This window comes from Pavona decussata, unplaced genomic scaffold (assembly GCF_977016875.1).
Source record: "Pavona decussata unplaced genomic scaffold, jaPavDecu1.1 SCAFFOLD_105, whole genome shotgun sequence".
NCBI lineage: Eukaryota > Metazoa > Cnidaria > Anthozoa > Scleractinia > Agariciidae > Pavona > Pavona decussata.
Window position 1 is genome coordinate 2,355,828 of NW_028145519.1, and position 22,969 is coordinate 2,378,796.

Sequence of the window (22,969 nt, forward strand, 5' to 3'; positions counted from 1 at the left end):
TTTGACACCGAGCATACGTTCTGTGCATCTCCAGAAACACGGGTTTCCTACATCCTCTCCCAGAGCCTTCGATCTTAAAAAACTGTTGGGGCTCTGGGGACAAGAATGGGTTTCCTATGGGTGGTTCTTACAGGGATATTTTTGTGCGGTTTAAAACTGTGCGGAGAAAGCCGCAGAACTTAGCAAGTGCTCTTGCTATCTAAAAAGAAAATTGGGGGTAACCATGCATTTTTCATAGATAAGAAAGCTCCAATTTAGAAGAAAAATGCCATACAAAGCTTTGCATTTGACTGCTTTTGAATAATTGTTGCTTAATTATCTTTAAAAAATGCGTGGTTACCAGTAATTTTCTTTATGAATTTCAACAACCCTTGCTAAGATCTACTTTTCCCGCATAGTCATAAACTGCGCAAAAGTACCTCTGTATTAGTAGGCACCGTCATTAAGGGCTGGTTCACATTGGCGACGGAATCGGAAACGGAGTCGAAATCGGCGGTGAGAGGAAACTTCCGTTCCAGTGTGAATCAAACGGATGCGGAATCGCAATCGTAAGCTCCACGGAATCGAATTCGCAAGGATCAGAACGTTTCCTTTTTTATTCCGCCTCTGATCCCGTCGCTTGCGATAAAGCGTGGACTTGTTGATCGGAATCGCAGGCGGAAGAATCAACCAATCGCATAGCTCATTCCAAATCCCTTTACGCGAGATTTAGAAAGGAAAACATGGCGCCTTCCGCCATTATGAACGAAAGCAAGGCTGACTGTTTCTGCTTCCGTCGTATTGATTCACACTAGGTCAGAAGATTCTTCTGATTCCGCTTCCGTCGCATCTTTCGACAGTTGAACCAGTCTTTAAGTGCTAAAGTGTAATAGGAATCTCATAGATTCACATTAGCACTTTAACATACACTGCTGTGTTAATTCTCCCAGTGGTCCATCAATTGTCTCATTAGTGCTAGCGGCAAAACATTCACTGTACCCGTAACATTTACACTGCCTCAAATACCACGACTTTCTTTCTTCTGGCCTCACAGCCCAGTCGGCAGTGCAACGGTCTATAATCCAGGCGTCGTGTGTTCGATTCCCGCCGAGGTCGAGTATTTTTTCTGTCTCCTGCGTTCTCCCAGCAGTGGCTAGGCCTAACGCTCAGTGAGAATTCCATAGGTTCATTTTAGCATTGGTGAAAAAGCGGCACTACAATAGGCTATTTCCGAGTTGCTTTGGAACTCATTATGAAAGAGTGGCTATAAGCAAAGTTTTTGTCATGAAAATTAGTTTTCATTCACACGCAAACAAAACTAATTTTCATATGAAAAGCTTTGCACTTAGCCTCGCTTTCATAATGAGATTCATAGCAACTCCCAAATGGACATAAAAAAAACCAACCAAGCTAACAAATACTCAGCACCAGGTAGCGACACTTTCTTTTAATTCACAAACTTTTAATACACTCATTTTAAATTGATAATTTATGATACTTCCTGTTGGTCAAAACATACACCTCCAATAATAATAATCATTTTAATCTCACTTTGAATATGTAAGCTTACTGATTTACTCTCAGTGTCGCATTATGAATACTTTAGTTTTAGATGAAGCTCTGGATATTTACACGAGAAAAAATACGTAGACACCTCTAACGTTTTTGGTGGTTTAGCAATGATACTATATGTAGGTATATCAACGCCAAAATATGTATGACATGTTCGATGCTGGAATAATACAAATTACACGATAAACATATGCATAAAATGATACTCAAAGTAGCTACCAAGTCAGTGGATAGGGTTCTATCGCTTGCCCTGATTGGCTGCTCAAACTCGGAATAGTGTTTGCTATTCCGTCACAGGCATTGCCGTGAATTTCACGAATTTCGCGTATTTCGCCAGTTGGGTAGAATAAAGTGTGTCTACTAACCCACGGTACGGAAAAAAGATGGCGGCTGCCAGTACTGCCAGTACCTTAATACCTTGCAAACCTAACACAGCCAATAGGTACATAGAAAGCCCTTATTTTGCGAAATTCGTCCCTGTACTAACAATATTGTGTAGGCTAGCCGATTTCATTTTCTAGAACTTTTCTGTGGCTTTTTATGAGCGTTTTCAGGGTTTTTGCACGCTGAGAATTATGGGTACATGTACGAGTCGCCTTCTTTTTCTATACGGTGGATTGGCGCTGTCTATCCCCTTGTTTGGTGTAAACTAAAACAATCAACTGCCATAGTGCCAGTGAATAGTGGTACACCATCTACCTTCACTACTTTCACTACTACCTTGCGGAGAATAATTGTTAAATAAATGACGACCGCTTTCAACAAGCAGTATTGTCAACGTACATATCCTATAGGCCACACAAAATGGCAAGTGATTTGCTAAAGGAGTTCCTCCCTTATAGTCATTTATTATTAATATTATTATTTTTAATGAGAGCATTGCCGTTCATGAGCTGAATCAATAACCCTCTTTAGGATCACTTCGGTTTCTGTAGAGACAGAAAATCTGGGTATGGTGTTATGAATTTATGCGAGCAGCCATAAGGTTTGTTTTGTTATAACATTATTGGTTATATAAAGAGCAACTCGAGCTCGTGATTAAGTTAGGTCAGTACGTTTTTCCGCCTTACAACTGGGAGATAAAAAGTAATGTTTTCTTGGTCTTTCGCCAAGATACCAAAACACCAACAACGGCTACCGTCGCTATATTCCAGGAATTTATTATTTCCTTGGTCTTTTTATAATACTAATTCCTAAGCGACCAGCATTCGCAATTTAACTCTGTCTTTGACTGCTAAAATTAATACCAATTAAACACGGTTTTAGATCTGTAAAAATGACGGTGACCATTCAAATCGAAGCTAATTACCATTATTTTCATTTGCGTTCCTGTTTGTTGCTAAGCGTTTGACAAAAATAAAAATTGGGAGTGAGCACTCTTGGAAGTAAAAAAAGTACGTCGTTGGTGCCAGTACAACGTTTGGTGTTCAGCGTTTGGAATAATCTACTTTTAATGGGATAAGTCTATTCATAAGCTTCAACGGAATGCTGCTGGTTCTAAGAATGGTCAGCTTTGGGGATCAAGTTTTTTCTATTCTTAGTGCGTGGTATGCCGTTTCTTCTTCAGTCCAAATCCTCGCGGCTTACTGTACCTCGTAGCTGGGATCTGAAACCTTCTAGCAGGGTAAGCGTAGCTGTTCTTCAAATAAGCCAGCTGAGGAGTCCGCGCCACAAAAGACCTCTTAAAGGAACCTGGCCCGCAGCACCTGTGTGGACACTCCAGGGCGCATACATCGGCACAGATCTTGGGGCATGCCGGGGCCTGGGCAATGTCATTTATTTTGATGTTGGGCCTTTGTCCAATGTGCTTTAAGGGCGGATGCGGTCCACAGCAACGCCTTGGACAAACTTGTGCGCATGTGCTGAAGCACACTCGAGGACAGCCTTGAATCATGTCATTAAAGCGTTTACAACAAACAGGCTTTGGGCATGTCTGTTGACAGGTCTGTGGCTTGGAACAGGACGGAACCAGGCAGTTGACTGGTTTGGGGGCTGTCACCTTTGGCGTAGGTTTAGCTGTTAAAGAAAAGCAACGACAACCCTGATTACGATAATACACAGCCGTTTAGACAAAGGTTGTCCAAAAAATGCGTAAAAGAGTACGCGACAATGTCGAAAGGTGGTCAGAATCCATAATGCCTTGACCGTGCAGTGAAGACTTGAGATGGCGGGGAATATGTTGCGAAAAAAACTGAAAAAAATTCAGGCTCGATGCCTGTTTTATATAAACTGCATTTAGTTTGTCAAATCTGAGTCTCCAACTGAGGAGTCGTAGAACTCTTCAAATCTTGAGATTTAAACTCAATGTGAGCAACATACCAGGATCATAGAATAATTGTCCAAAAATAGCACTTAAGATACTTTGTTTAATATTTACCAAAACTGTGCGGCAATTTGGGTTGGGGGTAAGAGAATAACACCCCGCCATTGCTTGTTCACCTGGAAAACTAACGAAACGAAAGGAACTACTGGAAGTCTAGTCCAGTTGACCGGCTGAACGCTCTCAATGTGTAATTATCTATTTCGCCGTTTACTCGAAGTCCCAGGCGCTTTACCGTCCCTAGCCAAATGATAGGTTCTTGAAGCATATCCCATCACATTTTAAAGAATTTCATAAAATTTCCTGGGAGCCATCTCTGGCTCAACTGTCTTCATGCATGCTCAGAATAGAACTCGTTTGTTACTAACCAGTGGCAACAGTACTTGCAGGCGTAGAGACTGTTGCAGTTGGTTTTGTGACAGGAGCCTGGGTCCCGGACGTACAGCAAGTCTATTTGAACAAAAGAATTCGTTTTTTAGTCATTGGGTTGGTTTGGTCGGGTGGGTGGGGTCATTCATGGAACCTACAAATTCATAAAAGGCACTTAGTTCGCCATTAGATTTTCTCCTGGTCAAGTATGGTTGCAAGTGGCCTGCGCTCAGAATGGAGTTGGGGGGGGGGGGGGGGATCAGGCGACAAGATCACCGCTTTAGAGAAAATAAACCCGGATGACTAGAACACGCCCGCACAAGAAAACAAACAAATTAATCTCGCGTTCATTTTTGGAAGTCAATCGAGAGATTTAGAATCGCGTTTGCGGCATTGAAAAATGAAGACACAGATGAGAATAGTGCAAGAAATTCTGGCCTTTCATGATAAAGGAAAAACAATCAATTTTACTGAGAAGCTGAAAACAGCGAGCGGGAAATGAAGGATAAATATTGCCACGTGGTCATTTTTGCCGTTTTCCGTAAACGTAACTCTTAATCTCTCCATTGACCAACAAGTTGTTATACCTTCATTATATTTATATCTCGTATGCGTATTCGTCTTCTTAAGTTTAGCCTGTTACCTAAAGCACTAATATTTGGGCTGTGATTTCAAAAGTGATTTTTGTTTTGGAAAAGAGTTAGTGGTGAACCAAACGTAAACAGTAAGTACTTCTGTCTCGGGAACTTATCTTGCAATGAGATTTAATCGACCTTTTTTTATCCTCTTCTTCGAAACCGACAAATGGTAAAGAGCTTCCAGTTGATATTGGTAATAACAAAGCGAAAGTAAAGACTTTGGCTAGTCATATTACACACCAACAACCTATTAAGTCAATCGAGGCAAATTTGTGGTTTGATTGGCTTCAAGCACGGGAACACTTGCGACCAAGTCATGAGTATTGAAGGTTTCACGTAAAAGCTGCTGAAAAAAGGAACTAATGCAGACTATGGAAACAAAAGAAAACCAATTGTGCATTTAATTCACTTTCGACCCTCCAGTGACCCAAAGGAGAGTGTTCACACTTACTTGAGGGCATTGAGTGGCGCATATTTGACCACAGTTTGATGGACAGGCAGATTGAGTTGGACTAATACCTCCTGTTACAGAAGGTGATGCAGTCGCCTTGACGACTTGTACGCTTGTCACTTTAGCACTGCAACAATCCTGAGGGCAGACGCTGAGACAGAACTTGATGCATATCGGCGCACAAGCCTTCTTTGGCTTTGTACCGACTGGTTTGGCGGAAGTTGCTGTTACCGGTGCTGCTGTCCCTGGGCTGCAGGGGTAACCGGGGTAACCGGAATATCCCCCGCATAAATTCTGGGTGGAAGGTCCCATCGTGAGGTAATTTGGTGCCTGAGGGGAAGGATACGGGGCGGGGTATGGTGCAGGGTAAGACATGGGCATACAGCACTGAGGGGCACAAGCGGGGTTACAAGCTGGGTTAGGGCTTGTGGCAACTGGTTTAGGGGGGACTGGTTTTGGAGGGATAGGAGGTACCGGAGCTGGGGGAGACATACAACAGGCCGGAGCACAAGATGGTTGGCACACTTGCATCTGAGGGTAAGCCATAGGCATGGGAGGTGGGGGAGGGGGAGCGGCATACATTATTATGGGAGGTGGTGGGGGAGGAGGTGGAGGTGGAGGGGGTGGTTGGTACACAGGAGGAGGGGGTGGCATAGGCATTGGGTTCATCCCTGGCATGCAGCATCTGTGTTGGATACAAATTGGTGTGCATTTCTTCCAGCACTGCTGTAAACATGCCCCTCCCATGGCAGACATGGGTGCTGCGCCTGCTTGAGCCATGTTGTATGGCTGCTGGTAAGGCTGGTATCCCGGTGTCCTCTGGTATGGCATCTGAGGGTACGCTGGGCGGGGTGCTACTGGGGGTCTTTGGACGGGCACAGGCTTCTTAGCCGCAGCGGGAGCCGGTTTGTCCTGAATCTTTTTGAGGCTCGGCTTCGCCGCGTCTTTGTGAGTCTTGTGTGTGTTTTTCTTGGGTGGATCGGCTGGATAAACACACAAGAGAAATACGATTTTGATTTAATTACGTAACTAACATGAATAAAACAATACAAAGGCAACTATTTTACTGACCGATTAGCCGAATGGTGTAATTGTTATATCAAGAAACAACGCTAATTCATTTAACTAATTAAATAATGAGCTTATTATACGTTCAGGCTTGAAAGCTAGTAAACAAACCAAACAACCAACTAACCAGCCAACTTAAACCAAACTAATTGCAGGACTGACACTACGACAAAGCAAATTATTTTTATTAGCTTCTCCAACATAATGTAAATACATTCAGGTAATCAAACAAAGTAACAAAGAAAAAGTGGCAGGGATTCTGCAACAGCGTGAGCCAGTTACTGCAGGCCCAGAAAATTAAAAAATATAAGAATAGTTAAAATACATAACCACAAAATTAAAAGCAACACGAGATAGGCTGAACAAGACTACGACACTTATTACATTTAAGACAGAGAGACTTAAAAGTGCGGGGATTTTGGCCAATACGACTAGTTTCAGTCTTAAGAGCCAGAGTTGCAAACAAGTCCTTGAAGAAGACAATTTTGTCTAGTGGTACTTGTCGAAATATTGGCCCAAACAAATTTCCCTTTGCCGTAGTGTCAACCCTACAATAAGTTTTGTTTATTTAAACGTAAATTGACGCCTCACACGGGAATTTCTGCCTCAATAAGTCCGGCAGCGAAACGTATTCAGAACAGTTTATTTGTGCGTCGTGTGGTCCGCTGCATTCAAAAGTTTCGTAATATTGCAGTCAACTTAACAAGCTAACGAGTTGAACAGCAAATAGTTGAGTAACGTACTAATTCTGAGCTGCCACCTAATGTTAGATTTACCGCTCTTTCATTATCTATTTTCATACTGTCTGTGAGCCCTTAAAAATACCAAGAAATTCCATCAATAAACAAACATTTTTACTAAAAAGGCTCTAATTAATTATCTTTGCCCATAAGAATGGATGAGATCAACAACAACAACAATTTTTTACTCCTGGAAAACTACAAATTCTTCCTCTTTCGGTTGTTCATTATATTTGGTGGATCGCTACTTTTATAACTGCTGGCAGTACACATTTCTTGTAAGGTTTATGTCAAGAATCAATGAACTGAACTGAACTGATGTTAATTTTTAAAACTTATGTGAATGTATGTCAAGGGTTGTCCTTATTTAGCGATTACCTTTTCGATTCTCCTTTTTGTCGTCTTCTTTCTTTTCGTTCGTTTCCTTCTTTGTTTCATCTTCTTTCGTTTTCTCTTTCTCTTTGTCATCCTCTTTCTTTCCGTCATCTGCTATCTTTTCTTTCACATCATCCTCTATCTTTTTAATCATTTCCAGGTCGTTTTGTTTATCGTCCTTTTTTTCCTCTCCTTTCTTTTTATCATCTTTGTCATCAAATTCATCATCTTCACCACTTTCGTCGCCTTTGTCATCTTCAAGCTCCTCCTTCTTGCCATCTTTTTTATCGTCCTTCTTCTCATCCTTCTGTTCATCTTTTTTCTTCTCTGGTTTTGCAATATGACTTCTTACATCCTCCAGACGAGTAATTTGCTGCAGCGTTGGTGCACTTCTGCTATATTTTCCTAACGTTTTTGAACGAGAAAACCAATAACCGTTAACCCTTAATAAGTGAATTCAGACTTCCTGAATTATCAGTGATATTCTCATTACTTTTTCTAAATCACACTCAAAAGCTAAAACAAAAGGCTAAATACGTTCAAATGAAACAAGATAGTCCAACTAAAACGTATTTAGGACACGCGATCGGCCACGCCCTATAGCTTGATAAAACTTGAATTGAAGTTTCCCACTGCTTGTCTCATTAGAAACTTACGTTTTACTGGACGAAAACAATTACCCTCAGAAGGAGTAGAAATCACCTCGGAATGATGCAATATTTTTTTCTGTACAAAGGTTGTTTGCTGTTTTTGACGAATGTCAAGCCCCCTCTTAGATTTGTGTGATCTAGCTTCTGTACATTAAATAGATTCATTACGTTACGACCGGTGCTCCAAAGTAATTTTTTTATGCACAAAACTGCCTCAGAAGCGGTTCGCTAACTAGGTGAGAATGTCGAATCGAACGTTTTTGCAAAATGTTGGGCGTGGTTAGTCAGGTGATTGAAATACCAAACATATTGAATAGAGATTCTTAATTGTTCAGTTGTGTTCACAACTTACCTCAAATTGTGATGTGCGAGTTACACATTTTCCATCACACATTTCCTTGATTCCCCCCCCCCCCCCCCCCTCTCCAACTCAAAATACCAAAGGAATCGGGTTTAATCTACTTGAGTGGCTTCGAATTCAAGAAGAAGAAGACGAATTTTAAGATCATAAAAAATAGATTTGTCCTGCAATTTATTATGCTCCGAGAGCGATATTGGTTGTTATTCAAGGAGTTTGCGGGCAAAGTCGTGAGAGGATATACATAATGCGTTTGCATATATACCAGTCGCCTTTGATTCTGTGAGGACGCCAAAGTGATACGTATTAGCTATTGTAACCGGGTACGACAGTTTCGTAAATATTATTCTTGTATCATAATTAAGCCGTGAACAACTACCAGCACTTCGGAAATAACGGAACAAGCTCCAATAGTTTTCCTCTTTAAGTTGTGCTCTTGTTATTAAATATTTTCCTTAAAAAAACATCTGCAATTCGCTCTTTATTTTCCTGTAGTTAAACAGCCGAGAAGATATTTGACATTATTTCTCATTGATATCTTCAAAGACATTGAGTTTTCTTATATATTTTCCCTCAGGTGTGTATGTACCAGTATTTTGTTGTGTAACTCCCTTACTGTTCTCAGCAGCGAGTAGAATCAAATGAGTTAAGTTTAGAGATCATGATAGAATTTTGCCACCTCATCTCTGAGCTACGATTACCTGACAATCAAACAACTAATCTTTAAATTTGTCCACAGGAACCGCGGTTCAATTTTATCAACTTTATGGCAAAAGTGCACCCTTGTTCGTTTACTTTTCACTGCAATTATTATGCCTTTAGTTGTGGATACGAAATCCACCCTTATCATAGAAAAGCCTTCAATCCTCCGATAAGACACAATCCATGAGGTAACTGTCATATTTAAGTTGCCTGGATATGATAACTAATCTTATTTTTTTTTTATGATGTTAATGATTAAGAAACAGATCTTCGTTCGGCGGGTTTGAATAATCTCAGTTGAGAAAATTCTTGTTAACTTGCGACACAACTTTTTTTTATAACCATGAAATAACCGTACGTGATCGTTGACATGGTTGTCAACATCTTCAAACGGAGATAACTGACTTATTGACTGATAGATAACTGAGTTTATCCACCTACCTGATTCCCGATTGTTTAGCTTTTCTGATTTGAGGAGCGTGACGGCGACAAAGAGCAAAATCGCTGAAGCAAGCCACACCCGCGCCATCTTGACGACCTCCTAGACCATCTGAAGCGAAGAAAATAACCCAATTTGCCTTACAAGTGCTAACTTAACGGGTACCAACAATCGCTGCACACCAAATCCTGATGTCAACCGGTCAAAAAAAAAAAATCAATAAAAACGAAGACTTAATAACACGCGCCAGTAGCTTTTCACAAACCCAAACAAAGAAATCATAGAAGCACACACTTACCCGTTATATTTTTCGTTAAACCTCAAAGCAAAATTAATGGGGCAAAAAAAGAAGGCACGGCTCAGTGATTTTACAACGCATTACGACATAATAATGGCGTTGCAGTAGTCTGGTTGGCATTTAGGGCCCTGTGTTATGTCAATAATCTACCCGAAGTTATTTACACAGGAAGGAGCGGGACCAAGTTTGTCTTTTTCCATGAATCTTCGACGTAAAATGGCCTCTAAGCCGCGCGCGGGGGACAATCATCTTTACAGTCAGGCTTTATTGATATTGGTTCTAATCCTTAATCGTGGACAGAAACTGGGTAATAACCTGTGTTGACGTGTCATTCATAGGCTACGCCTCCCGGCCGGTCTAGTTTTTTGTCGCCATGGGCCAACAAGGACATGACCATTCTGTTATCTAGCTGTCTGAACTAAACCTTTACTTAGCAGAATCCACCACTCTAGAATTGAACAAACTTGGCATGAAAAACGGTGTTTTCCTGGGGGGAAAATCTGAAATCTGATGTCACATAATTTCAGTAAAAGTTTAAATCTGGATAAATTATGTATGACAAATATAGGACAAAAGGTAAGAGATTTTTCCTTGAAAATGGGGGATGAGGTTCGTCGTATTTTTAATTGTTCCATAATTTTGTCTGCCATTTTCAAGTAGGCAGGAAAAGTTTACCATAAACAAATGTCTGGAAAATCGAAAACGTGATGTCCACCTCTTTAGGCAAACTACATACACCCTGAACCTCGTTCTTTGGCAGAAAGTATTTTAAACGCGATATATTAACTTTAAAATAATTTCGTATCGAATTCTTCTTCTGCGACTTTAAGCCTGAATTACTTTAAAATTTGAGCAAACGCCCTAAAACTTCAGGATGTTTTTGAGAAATTTCTCCTAAAAAAATTTGATTTGGTCAGTTGGTGTTTATTGACTCTGATATTACCATAGAAACCAATTTTTCACAGGCGGTTTTTTCAATAAATGGAAAATCCCTTTTTAAAATGATGAAAAATTACTTTTCTTCTCGTAACGTTTAAGTTTTTAGCTCTCATTAGTATTTCTTTATTGTTTTTGACCAGTCTTCGTTCAATTTCGGCGCTTTCCTGGAGTTATGGGGAAATCCAAAAATCCAAGACGGCGGATCCAAGATGGCCATCATTTGACAAATCATGACGTAATAACTACGTCATATGACGTCATAACTTTCCTTGCGGACTCCAAAAGAAACATCTTTGGACGTACTATCTATTCTCCAAGTCTCACTGTTATATCTTTTATACTTGCGAAGTTATTGAGTGGGACAAATTAGATAAGGTTAAAGATCACCTACTATTTCCTTTTTGAAAATTTTTTGCAAGTTAAATTTTCAGCTGAAGCATCCGAACGATTTATTTTTATTACTCCCAACTCACTTGTTTAAACAAATATAAACTGCTCTGGGACTTAAAATTTGTAACTGTATAAAATTGTAACACTCAAGAGCATCAGTTCACAGAGTTGAAAGAACCAACTGTTTTAAAAAAGAGCATCTTCGATCAAGCTTGTTGACCACAATGGAAAACGTTTTGTCTACGACGAAAAATATTTAACTTCTAATCGAACCTTAAACATTTGGTTCCTGTGTAAGGTACCCCAATGAAAGCTATGAACAACGAACAGTAATTTCTGTGGCTATATTTTATGAATTTTTATGGCATAGTTATTGTCGTGAACTAAACTAGATTTTCACCCTCCTATATAATCTAGGTTTTGAAAACGTGGTAAAATGGCGAGAGAAAGCTTTCTAGCCAATAAACAGCTTTCTTTGAAAACAAATTGAAATCAAATTTTTTAAGTCAATGAGCAGTGGACCATTTTTCAGCACTGATTTTTGACGCTTAATTTAGTTGCAAAACAAACGGGGCATTTCGCCATTTTAAAGCAAATGGAAATGTATAATCTTGTTCGAGGTAAATTATCAAATCAGGCATATTTATTACCTGATTCCGTTCTTAGAGTGACGGATTTGAGCTTATAATTCACAGTTTCTGTCGACAAAGTAGCAGGGAACTTAAGCAACAACGACGGTAACGACAACGCTACGAGCCAAAAGGTTTATTGAGTCAGAACAATCGCTCTGCATGTGCCTTCTAAATTTAAGTCTACACTTTTTTGCCACTCTCCGCAACGCATCGACGTGAAATGTTCAAATTCAAAGTTCCAGGTGAACGTGAGCACTCGACATAGGAACTTTTATTTGGAAACCCGTTCCGAGTTATATAGTTCCTTGGTAGCTCGCCCACGTTGTGCAAGTTTGAACAAATTGGAATAATCGCCAACTAGTTCAAATTACAAGAATTTATATTTTTAAGTGAAGTGTTCATTATCATTCGCGTCGTTTGGCTGTTTAAAGGGCATGTAAACCCCCAAACACAAGTTTATCTCATATTATGTACAAAGTGGTGCTAAAAACAGTTTTGCGACTTATTCTTGCCAATTCGAAATATTTAAGGAGAAAAACGACATTTACTGTGGGAAGTTCACTTCCGGTTAAAACAATAGCGAGTGCTCGTGACGTCAGTGGTTGAACACAAACATTGCGCAATTGAGAATACCACTGTAATCATCATAAATAGTAACAGTTTGGAGGAGATTTTATCCGATGAAAACAGCTCGAATGAATATAATTTGTACGACAGTGATGTTGGTGAAGAGTCAGAAACTGGCGTGGATGTCGCAGCTCGTCCATTTCGCTTTGAGCCACGCAGAATGCACCCTGAATCAAACGAAGAAGACGGCGAAAGCGAGACGAATCGTCTTGGAAAGACAGACTGATAATTGTTTTGAGTTGTGATTCATTCGCATTTATATGATTGTTACGCCTTTGAAAGACAGAAATTGAGTTTTTTAACTGAAAGTTACCGTGAATCTTGTTTATTAATGCTGTTGTTTTTCTCTTGTTATAATTGAAGGTGCGAACCAACGACTCACGACAGCGTTCGCTGTGTAGAAATCGGCCAAATTTGGCGAAAGGTAGAGGACCAGAAATCAGTAGTGCAAATGCACTGTACAACCAAGCATCCAGGATTTCGAATTGCCTTTATGTCTGGGCTCTTAAAACTGCGTATTACGCTTTCCGACAACAGCATGCATGGCGCAGACAATCGTACAGGACATGAATTTGTTTACTTTGTACACTTATCAAATTACCTTTCTCTGTGAACAGCACAATGTAAAATCACAAAGTTAATAGGGAATCGCACAGTTATCAGTTATTCCTTTTGTCTCTTGTAGAAAATTTCGTTACATTGCAGACAACTCGTTCGTTGGTGTTGGGGCTATCTCGGCAGAAATGTGATGGTTGCGCTCCTGTCCTGTGAGGTCAACAAAATACGGAGTACATTTCTAGCGGATTTTGGTTCTTCGTACACGGAGTTAACGCCACCAAACATACGAAAAAGACGAATAAAACCTTTTTTTTTTTTTATAACAAATTGCCCTGATTTATGCCGTTTTTGAGTTCGATTCCAACTTTCAATTTACAAGCGTCTCTTACTGTCTTGCCGTTATTTCCGAAGCGATTGCGAATTTTGATATAGCTCTGCTCTCTCGTGACCTCTTACTAGATTACCCAGCCGTCTGCTCTGTTTCCTCGCTTTCCATTGTTCGCTTACGCATTTCTGACAAGGCTTTCTGCTGTGGCGTTTGTTGAATTGTTGGCACATCACCAGTGGGAATTAAATCCGTCTACTTTTTAAAACCCATTTCTCATATATATACACCCTCGAAGCAGTCCGATGGGAAATGAGCGCCACAAATTACTGAATGTTTTGTCGGCTCTATAAAATCATTCCGCTTCAAGACTTGAACAAATTTAATCCACCGTCGCCTTGACTGAAGTCTCTTGGAAACTTACACGTGGAATATACTGTTTTGTTTGAATGCCACAAAACTGGACGACACAACGCTTTACCATATTGGAATAAGAGAATAAATGAATATTTGCTGGAATTTATGTAGACACGTGCGTATTACAAAAGGTCGGGAAGGGAGAATGTTCACTTCCTGTCGGCAGAGATCCACTCGTGACGTCACGGAAAAGATGGCGTAATCAAAATGGCGGGCGCTTCGAATTTGCAGCAGCCTTTTCCAACTGAAAACGCGCTCGTTTTAAAAAAAGAGTTACAGATTCCGCATACTGAAAATGTGTACTTTATGACTATATGACCAGAAAAATTCGCGTTTTGGAGGTTTACATGCCCTTTAAGGTCCCTAGTGCAAGGTAAAGAGAGACTTTAAGACGCAATCATCCAAATATTTTGTTCCATGAAACAAAACAAAACAAATGGGCGATACAGTTCGGTAAACTACAATACTTTATTGAACTATACAATACAATAATATTGCTCAAACATGCTCTCGGATAAAAAGCAAAAGACGTTTATACGGTATGTACAGAAATGTCATTTTGCAGACCATAAAACGGGTTAAAAATAATCCATGTTTGCTCCTCCTTGTCCCAGCTCTTTCATCGCGACGTTCTCAATTGTTTCGTCGTCGTCCACGGAATCGTTCATTTGTCATCTAATCACCTCGCTTGCAGCAAATCACAGGGCAGTTTGGAGCACAAGTCGGGGGTGCACAGGTGGGAGGGCAAATTGGTGGTTGTGGTGGTGGGGGTGGGGGTGGAGGTGGGGGTGGAGGAGCTGGACAGCAGGTTGGTGCACACGATGGTTGACACATTTGAACCGGTGGGGGTGGTGGTGGTGGCATCATGACTGGTGCTTGGCAGCAGCTTGGTTGGCAAGTTGGCGCACATACTTGCATACACATTGGGGGGCAGGGGGGAGGGGGTGGTGGTGGCTCAAGTGGAGGGGGAGGGATAGCAGGGCCGGGTTCGTAGCGGGGTCGTGGTACCCAGTGTTCGGGACCTGGTGGGCGAATGCATGGTGGAGGACACAATGGCTCAGCTAAAGAAGAAAGATAAATAAGAAGGAAATTATTTTTATGATTTCCGAATACACTTCTTTTTTATAAGAACCTTTTCTATAAGAACGTTGAGGCTGAGATTAACCAAAATTTAAGAACATACTAAGAACATTACGCAGGCTGAGAGAAAGTTAAGAACATTTTTATTCCAGCTAAATATTTTAAAATGAACAGTTTAAATACGGATAAAATAATACAGGCAATAAGTCAGTCTATACTGTCCAATTAACCCAAATTATAGGTGTTTTGGTCACGTCCGAATAGATTTATTGAAATACTATAACAGATAACTAAGAACATCTTAAGAACTTTTCAGGCTCAAATTGCCAAAAAAAAAATAAATAAATAAATAGGAACGTTCAGCCTCAGCCCCAAAATTAGAAAAAAAAGACCGATGTACAATCAAGTCATAAAGCACAGACCGGTAACATGAGGTGGAAGAACGTTTTTCTGGATGGGATGCCAGTCCATCACAAGGAAACTCCGAGTATGGAGAGAGTATGGAAGAATGAATGAATGAATGAATGAATGAATGAATGAATGAATGAATGAATGAATGAATGAATGAATGAATGAATAAACGAACGAACGAATGAGTCACTGACTGAAGGACTGTCTGTATGAATGAGTGACTTCATGCATGAATAACGTTTTGAATGAATCATTGATAATGGTATAAGCTAAGTGCCTTACTTGGTGGTGGTTTTGTTTCTCCGCCACTTCCGCTTTCTCCTCCGCTTCCAGATTCAGCAGCCTCATCTGTCAATCAAACGAAACTTTTTGTAATAGGAATTAACACTGCAAAACCACTATATTATGAAAGAATTATATGAACACTTTGTTTCAGCCTTAGTTGTATGACGGAGAAGAGAGGAGTCTAATTTGCATTCAGCGCAGTTGCCTCGCGGTTTATTGAGGGATGTTACGTTATTCAATGGCTCCAATTTCGTAAACCCACGCTTTACTTCTGAAAATACGAGAACTAAGTCGGCCCTTTTACGTACGTCTACTACCTTGATGTCACGTTTAAAGCTGTACCCCCAAAGTTACAGTAATGTAACAGAAACTTTCAGTATGCAAAGTCAGTGCGTTTTGTCGGCAAGATGTTCTTGTGTAGCTATTGAGAGATGAACGGAGCAGGTATACCACGACAATGTAAAGCAAGACCAGAGATATTTTTGCAGACTGTACTCCCCAGAAAGTTATAATTAAAGTAATAGAAACCTTTAGTATGTTTAATTAATGCGTGCAGTTTGCAAGATGTTCATGTGTAGCTAGTGAGAAATGAACTGGGCAGCGAATACCAGTCCGGGCTGGCGGGCTCTCGTTTTGCTCCTGATGAGATTTCGCTCCGTTCAGCGGGTTTCTCTCGGCAAATCTCCCTTCGAATAACTATACACTGAAGTGTCTTACTCATTCAGCTGCCAGTTTGTACCTGTTGGTGAGATCGTTGGTCGTACTGTCGGTTTTGCCACTCGTCTTGGGTTTATGGCGAAACACACTACATATGGCTTCGGAGAAAAGGTTTGAAAACCTGGAATAAGAAATGTTAGACAGGAATAGAGAAGCAAGGGCGATTAAGACACAGGTTTCAAGCTACTTTTCAGCTCTTAAGACCTAGACTCTTTTGTCTATTTCTGAACATCCTGCGAAGAAGACTCGAACTTAATCCGATATTTAACGAAGATTTTCGATCATTTCACTGCCAATAAGAATTTTCTAAAATACGCAGGAAGGGGCCTTTCAAACGTATGGTAGCTTCAAAAGGTTGACCCGTAGAAGGTCATTATTTGTTACTTTGAAAATCAGATCGGTTCAAATTGATGCAAACTTTAGGCAAGATGAAGATAAATTGTTTAAAATTTACTTTTCATAATCATTTCATGGAAAGAGTTAGTTTTAAAATGTTCTTAGTTAATTTTACGCTGGTTAGCAAGCGTGGTTAACAAATTATCCGAGCACTAAATGAAACTTGACATTGTTAATCATTGTTATTAAGAAGTTCAGAGTAGTAAAATGAATGGGGAATTAAGGTGAGACGGAATCAGGAGTTATATCTTGAACGGTATTGACGCTCTCTGCTAAGATAACTTTTGTTTATCTTTTACGCTAGATTACGTTTTTGTGCACGTACAGAATGACATTTGTACCTGGTGCAGATAATGCGCATGCGCAAACGAATTGCTTGCCAAACTCTTAACCAATCAAAACTAAATACAAACACGCACGTGTCATTTGGATGATACTGCCATTCGTATACGCAACGCAGTAATACGAGTTTGAACATTCTGTTTTATAGCGTTCACCGATCATGAAATTGTGCTTAACCTAATCTTACATGTAATTCCTCACTCTCCAAATTCATATTGATTTCTCGTTTACTATATTTGCAAAGAAAAAGCAGAAGAGAAAGAAAAGAAAGTTTAACTCACAGAGCCATATGTAAGTGTGTCCACCACGTGACCTGATAACACAAGACGACGCAGCTGTTGTTCACGTGACAAGAGATCAGGCAAACTACATGACGACGTGACGATATTGCGTGATGTTCGCATGGTGCTTGCATCGTGAGGCCTAACAGTATGGCCAGGCAAAGTACATGACGACGTGAAGATATTATGTGATGTTTGCAAGTAACGCAAAGTCAAGCAGGTTGCATTCTGAGTCCTAACAGTATGGCCTAATTACTATTAATGAGATAATGATGTAATAATGTTGTGATTATAATGTGACAATGTACCCCAGCTAAGCTTCATTGTGATTTGAATGCAATGAGGGAATCCCTGCTCCTGATATTTAAAGCTATCCGTAATATGCCAGCATACCAACAAGCAACCCCATATATATAATCACCCTTATGCTATGTTCTTGCTCTTCTATTTAAAAGTGAACATGAGTGTAGTTAAATGATTCAATCAAAATTAAACGTCCATTTTCGTGTTTAATCCAGTTAATACATGTTAATTTACTCATTCGACCCTATATGGCCTCTTTCGTTACCATCTTAATAAAAATGCAAATTCATGAAATTAACGTTGTCAACGAGAAATTTAAATAAAACAATTATTCTTCTTGAGTTCGATGTTTATCAAATAATCAGAAACAACAAAGCCTTTAAGATATCATTTGATAAATAGCGTAACCTTGTAATTTAATCATTGGTAAATAGACTATGAGACATTTGATGTCTGCCTTAAACAATAACGTCCCCTTTGAGACCGGCAACATGAGGTAATGACGTCACGTGTCGTGGAAATCGTGTCATGACTTGCAAACGGCGGCCATCATGAATTCGGCCATGTTGGATTCCGATTTTTAAAAAACAGCATAAAACTACCAAACAGTAACCCAAATCAATAAAAGAGGACAAAAAGGTTCCAAAACACAAAAGCTAACACATATTAGTTAATCTCTTTTTAATTAAAACAGGAAAATTCGAATATCTGAGAAACCTGCCGGTCAATATTTGGTTGGTGCGATAACAATGTTTTCCACGAGCATTGACTTGTCACACCGGATTATTCCCAAATAACTGTTCGCAAAACTTTCAAGTTTTGACGGCTTTTCTCTGCTTGTTAAGAAATGTATAATGTTCAAAGCCCCTGCGCGTTCATTCTGTCCCTCTCCTGGTGTAGATAGGGTTAGGTAAACGCTACGGGCGTTCTATCAAGAAACTACAGCATTTGCTACCATTGGAATACTTGCTTGGTGCAGCTAAATCCGTTCAATTTGTCGCCAAATAAAGCAAAGTCAACTCTCGTCACAGACACTTTGTTATTACGGACAGTGTGCTTGGACCACGGCTGATCCAAGATTTAAGTAACTCCGCCTTTTTTTTGAGGGCACGGTTACACAAAAATTACAATGTCGGACAAGTTTCCTACCTTCGAAGTCATAATATTTAGCTAATGATCCTCTCTTCACAGCCTCTTCATTAGATTCTAGAGTCAAACAAAGAAACCGAATTTTGAGAAATGACAAGAAGGAAGCTTATGGCTACAATCATCGCCAAAAATAGCTAGGAAGATTGCTATGTTTTATCTTGCCTTCACTTTCCTCCCCTCTCCGGCCCTTGTGTCAATTTTAAGTTTTAACTGTGAATCATTACGCATTCTTCTTCGAGTGGAATCTAACATTGAACGGGGGGCAGGATATCTAACAATGAAACGAAATACCTCGACCCCTTGGCCCCTCGGCCCTCGGTTTTGGTCGAAAAATAAGGAGGGGGGAAGGTCCCCGGAACACCTTCCTAGATCCGCCACTGATCAGTGCTAAACACAGCTTACAAGCGAATCACAAAATGGATGGGTCAGAGAGGCAATCGCCTTTTTCTAATTCACTTGTTTAAACATTCTCTCCACACAATTACTATTATCCTGAACTATGACTACTACGCGGCAAAGTTCTTTTTTTATGGGATTGAGCTGACAATCTGCCATTAGACCACTGAACATTCATAGTCCAAGGCTAGAATTGTTAACAAAAGAAAAGGCAATCGAGTGTTTATTTCTTACCAGGTTCTTCACTATCTGCAGCATCTTCATCAACAGCAGTGTCTGTAGCCTCGTCTCCTTCGTCCTGTGATTCGTTGGCGTCGTTATCGATCTCGTCTTTAGCTTCTATGTCATTACTTTCATCTGAAGAGGAGAAAATCGAACTGATTGTAAAGGAGTGGTGTCACCGATATTTAGTGTGCCTTTGAATAGGTAAAAAACACACTTGTTTCGAAGGCAATGTTAAAATAATAGTTCAGTAATGTTAACAATTACCCTATGAATATACATAAGCTAGTATTTACTATCTTTTGTTGCAGATGGCTTGGATAGAAATGGATTAACTTGAAAAAATTGCCAAATTTTTTCAAGTTCTTCTTGCGTATTTTGAAGAAAATTGCGATAAACTGATTCACATTTCGTTCTTCATTGGAGAACTCAGTTAGTATTTCCTCTCGGTGCTCTACGAACAGTTTCATGTTAGAGAAAAGGTTCTATGTTAAATATTTGAGTAGCTCTGATCAAAATACAGTAAAATCTCCAAGACAGTGCCTACTTTTGTTACTACGCATACGTTTTGCGCATCTCGAGATACTCAGGTGTCCTATTGGTGCCTACTAATACAGGGAAACAGACATGTCCAATATAGACAAACTGATACGGTCTGAAAACACAGCCTTACGATCTGTACAGACCGTACGGATCGTCAAACTTTACAAGCCCCTCTCTCAGATAAGACGTGGTTATTTTTCAAGTGTCTTTAATGAGATGCAATTTATGGACCGTATACGGACCGAAAAAGGCCTTTACGATCTGTACAGACCGTACGGATCATCAAACCGTAGCAGCCCCTCTCTCAGATAAGACGTGGAAATATTCTAAGTGTCCTTAATGAGATGCAATTTACGGACCGAAAAGTGTCTTTACGATCTGTACAAACCGTACGGATCGCAAGGCCGTATTTTCAGACCGTATCAGTTTGTCTATATTGGACAACCCTCGGAAATTTTTGCATGGTTTAAAAGCTATGCAGAGAAAGCAGAACTTTGCAAGTGTCCTTGGTATCCAAGAAGAAAATTTGGGGTAACCATGCATTTTTCAGAGATAATAAAGCTTCAATTTGGAAAAAAGAGCCATACATTGCTTTTTATTTTACTGTTTTTTTAGAATCATTGTTGCTTAATTATCTCTAAAAAATGCGAGGTTACCCCCAATTTTCGTTTTGGATTTCAATAGCCCTTGCTAAGATTTCCTTCCCCTGCATAGTCATAAACCATACAAAAATACTTCTTTATTAGTAGTCATCGTCCTTAATTTGTTCATTGTGTTGTTGTTTGCGTCTGTTATAATTGGCCAGTGTTAGCAATTTGATTTTGATTACATATCCTCCTAAATACTAGTCTAAAAGACCATTCTTACTGATAGTTTTCCGAACGGAGTTCGCTAATCTGGATTTAATTGTCTAGTGTGAAGACACGATAACTTTACACGACCTCCTCAACTCTAGTCTAAAGCAGCGTTTACACGGGCAATTTTCGATGCAGCACACACTACCGACATTTTCGCACTGATAATTTGCTATCGCAGCAATTTTTATCTTCCTCTATAGATCCGTTTGGTGTTCCGTTTTGAAAGTTCGTCACAAAAGCATCACCATGTCTTTTAAAGTAAGATATATTGAAATAACTTTAAGTATAATTTTGCTACAGAATGATTGACTGAACATCGCCCCAGCAGAACTCGAGCAGAATTTTAAGTAGAATGCAAGATACGATACAAACATTGCCGGCAGGCAGAATACACCAATTTAAGTGGAGAATTTATCCAGGACTTGCCAGCGCATTTCGCAACAAAAGCGAGAAAACAGAGAGTGGGGTCTGATGGGATTGACCCGAACAACAGTCCCACAACACCATGCGCACCACGTTCGAAACGAAGACAGTTTCCTGGGGATAAGTCAGGCGTATTCTGCTCTAGTCGAAAAAAATAGCAATCAAATCAACTTGAAATCGTAGCAAAAAAACTCCTATAGCTTACATGGGTGTTTTGAAATAGCGCTTTCAAAACTCGCTGCTAAAATTTCCACGAAAATTGCTTTCAAAAATTTCAAAAAAGTCTTGTGCCGCTATCGAAAAGATCGAGCTTCTTAAATACAGTCAAAGGAATAAATTCTTACCTTTAGAAATACTTGTTAAATCTGTCAAACGAAAAACACCGTTTTAGTAAAAAAAAATGCTTTAGGTCAGTTCTAAAGTTTTAATTTCTTTTTCAAAACGCTTTAAAATACAAAAATCCCCACTAATTGTAAACGTACTTCATTCATCTTGCACTAACTCTTATATCATTTTTTTGAAATAATTAGTACTTTTGTTGACTTGATTGATTTGTTCTACTGGACATAAAACAATTCAGTCACGGGCTTTATCTGCAGGTGGCGTGCGGTGAATGTTTCAACAGTTGTCTTGGAATAACTCTTCTTTTTTCTAGTTAAAATTATCATGTTTGTTGAATCGGTGTGTCCCACTTGTTATGAAATTTACCTCCTCTATGCAATCACTGTAGTTATTGTCACGACTTCTCGGTCAATATCACTAAATATCAAGACTTACCTTTTAAACTCCTCGCCCGCACAAGGTTGCTTGTGAATGAAAGGCATAGAAGCGCGACTAAAAGCCCACAGCTTGTTAATTTAAAGTGCATATTGTTGACCCTGGAGATAGACACAAAAATACAAAAGACTTGTTTAAAACAAAAACGTGCTGTGAATTTCCCCCTCCATTAAACCTCAAGAGTAACCAGCACCGCTTATTTTCTTTTTATAATATCAATACGTTTAGAGCAGAGAGGTTATAACTGAGAACGACAAAAAATCACATACAGTGTTTGGTCTTGATTTGGCGGAAGAGGCTTAGCATCACATTAAGGCTGAAGAACCTTGCGGTGTCTGATCTGAGGAAATGTATTTCACGTACAACGGAAAAAGCTTACAGGTTTCAAGGTTGTAGCCGTCTCCATTGAGTCACAAAATCACCAACAGGTCATTTCTTCAATAAGTCGGCAATTATTTTTCTTAAAAAGCCACATTGGTTAAACCCAGTTGAGGGTAGTGTCTCGGTTATGAATCAGTCGAGTGTGTGATGTAGAATGTAGAATTAAGTACAGGCGAGGAATCTCTCAGCGGATCCTTAGTATCAAATTGTGATATTTTCCTTTTACAAAACTATTTATGTGACGGATCACTAAAGCGTATGCTCTTTTGTCTAAATGTTGTTCTGCTGTGAATTCTGGGCAAAAACACCAAAGTAATACACAAAAGAATAAAGAAATAAGCATTCAAATACAATACCTTCCTCTTTTTGTTCCCAGAAGCAAAGAGGAGAGGGCTATTAAAGAAATCACGTTCCCGAAACTTCCTTCCTTCGCTGAATTATTTAATTCGCCTGGCTGGTACTTGCCGCGGTCATCATAAACAACGCATGCGCATTGACCTTGTGAGTCATTTCTTGATAAGATCATTGAACGAACGCGGACATGATCTTGTGTGCAACT

The 22,969-nt window shown here is 39.7% G+C and overlaps 2 protein-coding genes across 2 annotated transcripts; both read right to left on the bottom strand.

The window, feature by feature from the left end:
- Window positions 1–1,411: 1,411 nt before the first annotated feature.
- LOC146471385 (uncharacterized) lies at window positions 1,412–10,076 on the bottom strand. Its single transcript, XM_085121013.1, has 6 exons — window positions 9,960–10,076; window positions 9,664–9,772; window positions 7,516–7,917; window positions 5,330–6,312; window positions 4,240–4,321; window positions 1,412–3,567 (listed from the first exon to the last, which is right to left on the bottom strand). Exons 2-6 carry the CDS (start codon window positions 9,749–9,751, stop codon window positions 3,089–3,091), a joined length of 2,034 nt encoding a protein of 677 aa, XP_084977139.1. The 5' UTR covers window positions 9,752–9,772; window positions 9,960–10,076; the 3' UTR covers window positions 1,412–3,088.
- Window positions 10,077–14,296: 4,220 nt separating this feature from the next.
- LOC146471386 (uncharacterized) lies at window positions 14,297–22,903 on the bottom strand. The gene is made up of 7 exons (XM_085121103.1): window positions 22,767–22,903; window positions 22,030–22,130; window positions 21,597–21,617; window positions 19,442–19,564; window positions 18,812–18,868; window positions 15,621–15,686; window positions 14,297–14,908 (listed from the first exon to the last, which is right to left on the bottom strand). Exons 2-7 carry the CDS (start codon window positions 22,118–22,120, stop codon window positions 14,523–14,525), a joined length of 744 nt encoding a protein of 247 aa, XP_084977229.1. The 5' UTR covers window positions 22,121–22,130; window positions 22,767–22,903; the 3' UTR covers window positions 14,297–14,522.
- Window positions 22,904–22,969: the final 66 nt, after the last annotated feature.